This window comes from Trichoplusia ni, chromosome 25 (assembly GCF_003590095.1).
Source record: "Trichoplusia ni isolate ovarian cell line Hi5 chromosome 25, tn1, whole genome shotgun sequence".
Classification (NCBI taxonomy): domain Eukaryota; kingdom Metazoa; phylum Arthropoda; class Insecta; order Lepidoptera; family Noctuidae; genus Trichoplusia; species Trichoplusia ni.
Window position 1 is genome coordinate 3,637,723 of NC_039502.1, and position 11,446 is coordinate 3,649,168.

General features: G+C 36.3%; 2 protein-coding genes across 2 annotated transcripts; both read right to left on the bottom strand.

The window, feature by feature from the left end:
• Positions 1-3,556: 3,556 nt before the first annotated feature.
• LOC113505269 (BTB/POZ domain-containing protein KCTD12) lies at positions 3,557-7,018 on the bottom strand. The gene is made up of 2 exons (XM_026887887.1): positions 6,842-7,018; positions 3,557-6,299 (listed from the first exon to the last, which is right to left on the bottom strand). Exons 1-2 carry the CDS (start codon positions 7,016-7,018, stop codon positions 5,451-5,453), a joined length of 1,026 nt encoding a protein of 341 aa, XP_026743688.1. The 3' UTR covers positions 3,557-5,450.
• Positions 7,019-7,272: 254 nt separating this feature from the next.
• On the bottom strand, positions 7,273-11,359 carry LOC113505241 (acylphosphatase-2-like). Its single transcript, XM_026887859.1, has 3 exons — positions 11,131-11,359; positions 8,719-8,828; positions 7,273-7,554 (listed from the first exon to the last, which is right to left on the bottom strand). The coding sequence occupies exons 1-3, from the start codon at positions 11,263-11,265 to the stop codon at positions 7,434-7,436; spliced, it is 366 nt and encodes a 121-aa protein (XP_026743660.1). The 5' UTR covers positions 11,266-11,359; the 3' UTR covers positions 7,273-7,433.
• Between the last annotated feature and the right edge of the window lie 87 nt (positions 11,360-11,446).

The window sequence follows — 11,446 nt, forward strand, 5'->3', positions numbered from 1 at the left end:
TGAAAAGGTAGAATCATTCATCGTTGAGATGTATAGTCAGAGATACTGCCACTGATAACTTATTTCAACAGACAAAAACGCGTATTTAATATTTTACAATAACTATTTAATGAGAAGTTTTTAATAATCTTCCTGACTGATACCAAAAAAAGGAAACGACTATTCCTATTATAACATTAATCACACGGTGCAACATTTCTCATAATCTAATAGCAGGTTTTTCGTAGGTGGCTCTACCTTCCTTCTTACCTTCAGGAAATATAATATAGTTACATAAATATCTGTTATTTTAGATGTTAGCACTGCAGACAAACAACGTGTGGGCTTTTGTGTAGGATTCTAATACGTCTGTAAACACACCCACGTCCAAAAAGTACCAGCAACGCTATTAAAAAGACAAAAGTTTGGCTTCTTCAATTTTTCTCCCGGTGAATATGAAAGGACCGAAGAAATTAGAACTAAGGCTGATAATGAATCTGTAAGGCAATTTCAGATTCATTCGGTCTTTACTTATTTTACTGAAATGCAAAAACAAATGCTGAAACTCTGAAGCTGAAGAAGAAATGATTTTCTTCATCTTTTCAGTAAACATGCGATGTTCATAAAATATTAGTTATTAATGCGACACTGTATTTTCGCAAACAGTTTTGTGGTAAATCCATCTTAGATCCATCCCCATCGATCGGATAATGGGATAATAACTCCATTACAAGCTTATTCCCTCGGATAGTCGCTTACTATGATCTAATAATTGGAAATACTTGATCGTCGACCAAGCTACTGATAAATCCTCGCTGCTCATGGGCGGATATAAATAAAAGGGACAAAGTAATAAAACTTTACAGCATGTAGGAAGACTTACAGTCACTTGAAAGCCCTTAAACCCGACCTTACTTAGATTGCTAGATATTTTATATACTCAAGTGTTGAGATAATAGGTATGTAATAAAATCTTTTCAAAAGCAACTTACTGTGGCTTGTACCATAAAAAGTTAAAAAATACGTGTGAAATGTTCAAAAATAAAGCTTTCGTTTTCCGTGACGCTTCAAACGAATTTTTCACAGCATTGTTTTTCTTTATTTCGTTTTCCAATATTCAGGTGCCGCTGCAAACGCCGAGTCCATGGATATAGGCTGCATAGTTAATTTTCATCTAGATTTTAAACGAATTGTTTGAAATACAGAGATTTTTGAAGATTTTACTATATAGGAACTAAACAAGGAGTATGACAGACAAAGACTTCATACGATCTGATAGGTTTAAAACTAACCTGTATTAAACACATCATTTTCTTTTTTCAGAGAATTTAGCAGCGTGGTAATTGCGGGCTTATGTAGAAACAAATTATGTGGCTAAACTAATACAGATTTCCAGTTTATGCAAAGAATATTATTTTATAATGCATTCCATCTTCATACAAAAAAAAAAACGTCTCAAATCGTCTCATCTGAACGACCTATAAAACGAAAGCAACAAATTCTTTTCCATCTCATGAAAAATAAAACGAATCTCGTGCTAACAAAGTTTCCTGACGCAACAGGCGTTTAATTGTATAATAAATAACTTTACGAAACAAGTATGGAGTGAAAATTGCGTGATTCCATCAACTATATTATTGTTTGATAGTATTAAGTCTTCGTTTACGCCTACGGGTTCTTGATTGTTTAACAAGGAAACAATTTATTTGAGTAAATACTTGTGTTTGGGTAGTGTAGAATGATTTTCACATTTTGGAAAGGATCTTCTTCAACAGATATTGGACTATCAAAGTTCTTGACGGTAAGAGGAGTTTGTTGTAGAGAAATGAAAGAAATCCTCCGAATATTTTTGAGCAATTCAATACGATTTGATATAAAACTTTTATTTAGATAAGTATCCTATGACTGAATTTTTTGTTTCACTGATTTTCAACCTAAGCACAAAGCCATTCTACTTCATATTATTTATTATTACGTAGATATAACAAGACTTAATTGCAGTTGAATGAAGTTCCTTTACTTGTAGATAAAAGATGTTTTGGTTTGATGAAGTGCCACAATGGTACGTGAAAGTTTCATCAATCACCACATCAGTTGCAATACTCCGCGAATGACTTAAAGCCCAAAACTCTATCAACATCTTTAAGCTAAGAGTTTTCCAAGCGAGATGATTTCACGTCGGCCCTCGTCGACAGCTGCAAAAGCCTAATGTTTAGTTTCTGGCGATTTCTAATGCGACTGGATGAGCGAAAATTGCGCGAGGATATGGCTTCATTATATAATTAATACGTCATCAATCAACGCTTTATACATTCATGTATCGAAAATCGCGTCGCTATCGAGTGTAGTGTCAGCCTGAGGTCTAAAGCCTGTAGGTTGGTCCTCAACCATTCTTGTGAACGAGATGCCACTCACAGAGGAATCAAAACAAATTCAGGGTGCTCTTGAATATTCCGCACAGAATAGTTAGTTACTATGCTAATGCTAAGGTTAATTATTCAAGAGGTATTTACCGTCGACTCTCAGCCATGTAAATCAAGTAGGTTCACTCAACATCTATTAAATGTAGCCAAGTTTGACTTGTTTATTGGTATAGAAAGCTTTTAGGCCGAATGTAAGGAGAAGCTGAGTACCCACTTTACAGACAAATCCAGACTATTTATCTTGCGAAGTAAATGGTAGACGATTTTGTAAATCTATCATATTTTACTTGATTTTGAAAGTTATTTCTTTCCCTCAACATATCTCATAAGGGCTAACATAATAATTGTTCTATACCTCTGAAACACAGATACTTAGCTGAATTTAGTTAGACCGGAAGCCGACCCCAAAAGGCTAGGATGATGATGACCTCTGTAATGTACTGCATATCAGTGAAAAAGCAAAAGTCGCTCTGACAAGTGACCATTCCTATGCCCGTTGTCGCACTTGTCGCCAACACTCGAATCTATGAAAATGACAATTCGTTTCGACAAGTTACGTGACTTTGTCCTGTCATCTCCATACATTCGAGTTATTTCTATTGGCTTTAACACATTCGTAGACGAAAAACTAGAAAAAGGGGCTGCTTTAGATGGAGTACAACACAATAACTTAATTTCTATCATAATAATTTTTTGCTTTAATCGACAAAGAAGGTATTCTCGTTTAGTTAAAAATCTAAGCGTAAGCATTAATGTCAAAGGCGTTATGAATTAATTCTTTTGCCTGTAAATGTCACACTTTGACATTTAGGTAGCTGGTTTTAAAAGGAAAAGGTTATTTTTAATGAAAATGATATTAATGGAACTTAGTTATATCAAGCATAAAATTGGAACCTTGGCATATTGTTTTTGGTTATTTATAACTTCGTGGCGATGAAAACTGTGTTTTATTTTTAGAGAGATTTTAAATTAAATGCTCAAACACTACTCAATACCTAAAAATGTTTGAGAGCCTAGTCTTCCTTTAGAGAAATGAAAAATCCGGTTTCCATTACCTCTAAAAATTGACAATTATTATGCACGTGTTCACTTAAAAGAAAGTAAAAGATATCTGGGCATGATTAAGTGGTTACCAGTTATAAATAAAAGATGTATAATTTTTATCTAAATTTATTTTCAAAACTATTCTTTTAGAAATCCTACATAGTATTTCGAGTCCAGGTTCACCACTGTTCTTTCTCCAGACGAAAACGAGGAGAACTCAAATAAATATAACAACCCAACGGATTCTTTAAGTACCCATTAGCCAAGAGTAAAACGGTCAAATAAATATTACATTATCTAACATTAACTAAAGTCTCTAAACACAATAATACATCCATCCTATAACAAAATTTGATACATTACTCTACTTATATGATCGGTTACATTTATTTTTAATAAAAATATAAGTTTACTTACAATATTAAAGAATTTTAGAAGTACAACTCGAAGTTATTGCATCAACGAAAGTAAGGCAAATATGATTATTGCGTCAGAAATAACGAAGCAACTTTAAATGATACAATTAATATCAGCAAATGTGAAATGAAATCATATTAAACCTTTTTTTTTAATAAATATTTGGGTATATGTCAATCTAACGCTATAACTATAATTTTAAGCGCGTTAACAACGACTTACATCGATCGACTCTTCCTATTACAATAAGGTATTCGCATAATTAACGCATACACTCTTAGTTTGGTGTTTACCATAAATCCAAGTTGAAGAGATTGGCTACAGAATATGGCTACCTACTTTTTTTAAGCAGGGGATCTATTATGAAGATTTTAAAACCATGTTTTTTGCACTGTGAAAAAGAGATGAAGCTATTTGTCTGTATAGCTCCGTACCTCTCTGTCACTAAAAGTTATCGTTTTAAACTCCATAAAGGCCTCAGGAAGATATTCGTGGAAGTTCAGCTTAAAATATCTAGGTTCTAATGATATGGCTGCGATCGCTTAACTCGACTTAGCAACGTTGTGACCGAGGAGGATTGCATACACAAATATTTAAATTTAAACTATACTGGAAATAAACTAAATTCGAAAGACGAACTATTAAAACTTGTCCGACGCGCAGATTATTCTCCCTCAAGTCTTGCACTGAAATCTGAGAATAAATCCAGTCCTTTTCCACTCATTATACGTCTTTAACTTGTTACATAAAAGTTTCACATTTAATTCTCTCGCTAGGTTATACTCCCTAGAGACTTTACTAATACTTCAACTATTAACATTCTATTTGTTCAAGGTACATTTCACACGCGCTCATGTTGCAATATCCTACAAACACATTTGAATTTCAATATTCTTAAAACTACATGACGAGTAAGGAAAAACTTATTCATCACAACACATCACGTGGTACAAGGGTACCTGTAAATTATAATAAGTAACAGATGCTGTAACTCAGAGCTACGGTATAAAATACATAACGTTAACGTTTTATTATAATTTGGCAATTTCTTTATCAAAAACGATGGCCCACTCACGTTTTTCAAAATACATTATGAAACATCATTCATTAAAATCTGATTATAAAATAATTTGAAAAATACGATAGAAATAGTACACGGTACACGAAATTAGCCCTAGAGGAGGTAATTAACTACTATATTTAATATTTTTACATTTAACACTACCTATTTGTTACATGATTACAGCTTAGGTTCATTATCTACATAATCATTAAACATTTACTTGAACTTTTCTTTTTCAGCGGCTTATTGCCGACATCTATCATCCTTGTAGTTCGCCGACCATTTAAGGTGACCGGCGATTATGAATTCAATATAAATATGACAAGAAATAGTTTTAAGCTTTACTTTGTACGCAAATATTGCGAACGACTTACGAGAACTTCAAAGTTACATTACTTCTATCTCTGGATATACGAGAGCTGCATTACGAAAACAATACTCTTAAACATTCTTCTAACGATTGAAATATTTTTAAGCCTCCGATCAACAGCAGACAATTATCACATTCTGAGTAAACGCATTATTTACTCGCGCGTGAAAACAAACTCGTTGTAGTGGTTCCAGCGATTTTCTTCGGAATCCACTCCAGGCTTGAGCTCGGCGGCGCCGCCGGCGGTGCCGCTGCCGCAGCTGGCGGTCAGCTTGAAGCCGTTCTCTTGCAGCATATCGAAAGCCTGCTCGATAAACGAGTGCTTTAAGAAGAAACGAGATGTGTACCTGTCAGCCAGTCCGTGGTCAGGATCTCGAGACTCGTTCAGGGTTTCTCCGAACACATCACGGCATAGGTTCACCTTTCCACATACGAGGATACGTGACAGCTTGCGGAACTTGACATCGGCCAGGCCGTCGCGGCCGAACGCAAAGCTTCCTCGGTAGCCGACAGTGATGCAGCCTTTCTCGCGGTTAGGAGGACGCGGATCTGCATCTCGAACGGCGTTCTCGAGTCCCGCGAGCCTGTAGTGTTTAGCTTCACGAGTTAGACGTTTGTGTTCCCTGAAGCACTCCGGAAGTACGAGGCCGCCGTCTCGCAGATAATCCAAAACATAACGGAAGAGTACACCGTCGCGATCGAAGAAAATACGTCCGCGGGCGTCGCGCGGATGGTCGGGGTCCTGCAGCGCGGCGGCGGGCAGCGAGTCCGGCTCGCGCAGCAGCGTGTCGCGCGTCGTGGCGTAGTGCACGCCGCCCACGTTGAGCTCGAGGACTTCGGGCGGCGCGTCCGCCATGGCTGAGGGTTGAGGGCGCAGTGTGGAGCGGCTGCGCGTCCCTCGCTCCTCCCTGACCCACTTCCCGCGCGTCTCGGCGCCGCCGCCGCGCCGCGCGAGCCCATCAATAACGCACGCCCGGGTTACTGACTCGAACGTAATTATTTCCTACCCTTTCGAGGGAAAACTCCTCCGTAAAAGCCTTCAAGGTCGATGTCTATTGTTAGCTAACAGATGGTATATAATTCGTTGATTCGATGGAATGTTATATTTGATTTGATTCTTTATGAACTTAAGAAATGGCATTATTTTGTAACAATATCGGAATTCCAATTGATCTATAATGCAGCTATAAGTCGGTATTTGCATTAAACATTTATATTGGCCTAGTTTAATAAAGGTTCACGGTATACAATATAACAAAATGTACCTAAAAAGTCTTTCAAGCGTTAATGGGATGCCTCCCAAGGCACATATTTTCAGAGAAACTTTTTCATTCAACCAGCGACCCTAACACATTATTTTTAATACCTTCTGCAACGCTTTCCGCGCTACCTAAATGACATGCTCTCGCTTTCCGTGCACCCTAGTTCAATGTTACCTGTAGCTGTGTACAAAAATAATTAATCAAAGAATAATATATGAAGTTGAAGGCCCGATACAAACCACCTGTGGGTCTCCAGTTCTAAGCTATTCTTGTAAGTCAATACCGAGTGACAAATCGTGTATTCAGTTGAATAAGATGGAGGTGAGGCGCCTTGTTTACTTTGCAAATATATCATCACACTGATATGCTCCACGTACACCAAATTTGATTTATTTGGCGGCAAAATTTCGACGTTAGGCCTCTTCGCACCGCATGAGATTAGATTTTCTCGGAGGCGCATCAAGCAACTGATTAAATGGAATTTACCACGAGCTGAGTTTTTACTGAGTACTAGAGCAATGAGTAAGCAGAGAGGCTTTTATTACTTTCTCGGGAGATAAGCTTTTGTTTTCAGCACATTTACGAGATGAAGGTTGACGCGGGGCTAAATGTAATTAAAAATTCCTGTCGAGTTTTTGTTCCATTTGCCATGTTGTACACGGCATAATTAATAAACTTTAATAATTTAACGTGCTACAAATAAAAAGACTTGGATAGGCTTTTAAGAATGTATTGTTTGGAGTTCTCCACGAATACATAATTAATTAACGTAATACATGAGGTATTAAAATACTAAATATCACATCGCTTGCATAATATAAATACGACAGTACATACGAGCTTATAAGGCAACTGAGACGACAAAAAAGGAGAACTTAATCATCCCGACGAATGTCAAATTCTTGGAAAGTGTATTTTTCAATGGGTGTTTGATTTCTAAATTCAGCTTTTTCTATTTGGCTGCTGGGGCTTCCTGTCGTTTTCAACCAATGCATCCTGCAGGAGAGAGAAGTTTCTAGAAATTACAGAACAAATTACGTCCCGAAGCGTTTTCTAATTTGCATGCTGGTCTAAGGCTCTAATGAATCCTGGTTGATTTTCATTACGAGTTGCTTCAGTTCCCGCTGACATAGTGAAAAGCAGCCTGACCAAAGTACAGATTATATTTAGTGTGAATAACGACAAATCTTTTAGTCTGGAAAATAGCGAGACTTTCGTTAAATGAAGTCCACCGGAGGGTGTTGTGAAAATCTTGATTGCATTTTTTTGTGTCGAATAACAATGGTTTAAAATTGGGACAGCTTAACGAACTCTGGCGGTGTATTATATTTTAGCTTTTTTAGAATAAGAGGCTTTATTTTTAAATACAAAATGAAAAGAAGTCGAAAATAGACCTGTTACAATAATTTAAATGCTTTTTTTTTACTTACAATACCGCGTATTCTAAAAATTACAGTGGTTTTCAAGGGCAAAATTGTTTTAATGATTTGAAGACAGCTGTCATCTGCTATATTGCACTCTAGCTAAATGGCAATGCTTTGGTTTTTAATGCAATTGTGTTTAATTGTGCAATTTTTAGTGTATAAGAGAATTAAAGAACGTAGTGTATTATAAAATTTTGTTTTATTGTATTTGGTTAATTTGATATATATCGCGGTTAATTTGTTATAAAATATACCGACATACCTATTGTTTTTTCATGCAATAGGGTGGTAGTAGGATCAATATTTTAGGCTTTTTTATTAATTGTGTAAACAGTTTTTAGACAATACAGTAGGTACGGTACAGAAATAACTTAACTAAAACTTTTTCGATATCACGCAGATAACTTTTAATTAAAACATTGGACTATCCGGACTGTTTGAAGTGTTTATTTACTTTGAGATAAATAAATTTTGGTTATTAATAAAAATATATTCGTTGGCTATCGATCAAAGCCAGAACGGGTAAAAATCAAAATGTGCTTCATTTTTGAAGCGCAATCGACTACCGGTCGTAAAATGCCAGAATAGAACCTAAAAGAATATTTAAAAATACAAACAGTAAAAGATTTACGCCGCTTCTTGCGTCCTACTGAACTAATGAAGTAAGGAATAACTTTATGATGAAAAAAAAATGTATAATAGAGCACCTAATATTAGAGAAACATGGCAAACTCACATGGTCTCCACTTTGTCACTCGGGCCCTGCATGTGGCCGAGCACGGTTCCCTGGGAGGTGTTCTTGCACCAGCCTCGGAGGCCCAGCTTGTCAGCCTGCTCCTTAGTGTACTGTTAGCAAAAAATAACAACATTTAATTTGGAATTACCGAAAATAGTGTTTCAAGTTGAGTAATCAGCGAGTACCGATAACCAAAGAAAAGAAAATTATTGCAGTTGTGGTCTTGTTGAAATGAGACGAGACTCTTGGCATTGCAGTGCGCTGTCACGGTTCCACACCTGTCTTATTTAAACTGGTGGTAGTATTGTTGTTGCTTTCCAGCACATGCACTTCTTTACGTAAATTATACTTTTCTGAAAATATTAATCACCATAGATGTCTCGACTATAGACTACTAGCGTTAAGAGTACTCATTTCAATAGTTTATTATGTGGGGTGTTACTTCTTAGAGCTCCTAGCCTATTCGGCTGCGACTGATATCTAGGCGATATGATTCGGAGTTTATTATTAGATCCCACTTATTTATTTGCTTAGACCTAATAGGGATCTGCAGTAATGAGCTACGCAGTGATATCGCAAGGACTGCTCGCGTTGATTATCGAGTCATGAGTGGTACTTGGAAATTGGCATTTAGTTTCCATCAAATGACACGGATATGTACACGTTCACGAAAAAGGACAGCGAAGGTTCTAACTACTTCCCATCAAGGTTTTCCTAATTCGTTTTCCTCAATCGCGTCGATTCTTACAAAAAACACTATTGACCTCGACTCCCGTAACACATTATTTTTGGTATTGGATTGATAGTGGTATACTTTCAGCAATACCGGTTACTCCCAAAATAAACTGTTTATTGCTTCACATAGCCAAATAAAATACGAGGAGATTGCTTTTTGTGATAGCTAAAGAAGTATAAATATAGTCTTTATGCGTACGAATGATTGACGACGGTACAGCATAGAGTTTGCACACTTTTTTGCATTTGTATCAGGTTTATAGATTTTCTTAAATAGATTTTTTCCTTTAGTACCGTTTTGATACTTACGAAAGATTGCAGCCAATAATTAAATGGACTAGAAACTAATAAGCAAAACTTCTTTAGGACGTAATCGACACACACCTATTTTTTGCGTCGAATATGGATACTTTCAGTTATTTACACGCAGGCGGGACTACAATTTTTTGTCCAACTTGGCCGGCGCCTAACTGGCTTACAGATTCGTCCCTGGCTTTTACAGAAAACCATGAGTGATATCATAATGTATTTGCAAAACTTACGACTTAACTATAGGTACTGCCTATTACTATCAAACTAAGTATAAACTAGGTTAAACAAAAACACAAAATAAAAAGAAAATAATAACCATTCTAAAATAAACACCCTGTACAATTCCATAGACTTCAAAGTCTATAGCTTGTAACTCCATTGGACTTGTTCGAACCTTTTGTTAGTTCTGGAACTGAGCTCGTTTTCTCAAATACTACACTCACTGTACTTAACCAGATATTGAAAAATAAACCAGCTATTAGGTCTCTGACAACTCCTGACAAGTGACACAAATTAACAGTCAAAATGACAAAACCTCCTTTAGTTTTAAAAAGTTGGTTGATGAGAAAAGAGTTTTGATTTAAGGAAATATGTTAAAGCACAATAAAGACAAAAACAGGTTTGATCAATGGTCTGTGCAGTAAAAGCTTGTGTTGTAACTTATGGCATGAATTTCAAACTATTATTGATTTATTCCATGGTTTCACCAAAATATATCTTTTATCTATTGAGATAAATGTCATAACATTATTATGACCAGTTAAAGCTGGGTAAACAGGTAGTAAACTCAGTAGTGTCCATGTCTGTTCTCATATAGAACAGGGCAAATGATCCCAGGTATCCCGTTCAAGTTTCAAGTTTTCAAGTTTTCAACAAACCCTCTTGGCCTGGCTCTGTCTACTCATAGTTGACCTCTTCATGTGAGTGGTTGTCGCATGGGAATAGTAAAAGACCAGAAGAAGATAAAGTGTACATTCTTTTTTTTTCAAACCTTGAGAAACAGGGCAGCTTGTAGGTAGCAACACAACTAAACGTCTATGCCCCAGGGTCGATCTTTAAATGGACTCCCAGCTGTTTTTAACATTAACTGGCTCGCTAGAAATGAGTCACTAGGTCTATATACTGGGGTATGATGTGTCCCGCCCTGGATTTGTGACCCGCGATGATATAGTTCTCACCTACCTACCTAAATGTATATAAACATTTTATACTCTAACATTTTTAACATTTATTTTTAGAAAAAGGTTGTTGTTAATTATATTAGTAACAGATATCCAGTATGATCTGAAATCTTAAATTGCGGTCAAGAAGAATAAGTTCATTTCAGTATCGAAATAATTATAGGCGATTTAAAAATAAACAAACCTTTCGGAAGAATACTCCTTGGACCCGGCCGAACACCTCAAAGTCGACAGCTGTAGTTGCCATGACTGTTGCAACAGTGCTGAAGTTGCTTCTAAAAGCAGCGGTAATAGCTGTCAATACAAGTAAACGTAACATTAATCTGCACAATATTTTCTTGAAATAAATTTATTTGAATTCTCCCGTCACACTACAGACGAAAATATGATTGCCAATTTTCAGGTGGATGACATTAACGTTCCATTTCACACAAATTAGAAGAAATGAAAGTACTGGCTGCTCATATCATAACAAAACAGATTTTAAAAATTAACCTACT

What these genes read in the sequence shown, in the direction of transcription:
- LOC113505269 (XM_026887887.1), bottom strand. Translation starts at nt 7,018, where the DNA reads ATGCGCCTCCGAGAAAATCTAATCTCATGCGGTGCGAAGAGGCCTAAC. An exon ending in AATACACGATTTGTCACTCG is followed by an intron (nt 6,300 to 6,841) that starts GTATTGACTTAC and finishes TCGAAAGGGTAG; the next exon opens with GAAATAATTACGTTCGAGTC.
- LOC113505241 (XM_026887859.1), bottom strand. Translation starts at nt 11,265, where the DNA reads ATGTTACGTTTACTTGTATTGACAGCTATTACCGCTGCTTTTAGAAGC. An exon ending in AAGGAGTATTCTTCCGAAAG is followed by an intron (nt 8,829 to 11,130) that starts GTTTGTTTATTT and finishes TTTTGCTAACAG; the next exon opens with TACACTAAGGAGCAGGCTGA. An exon ending in AGTGACAAAGTGGAGACCAT is followed by an intron (nt 7,555 to 8,718) that starts GTGAGTTTGCCA and finishes TCTCTCCTGCAG; the next exon opens with GATGCATTGGTTGAAAACGA.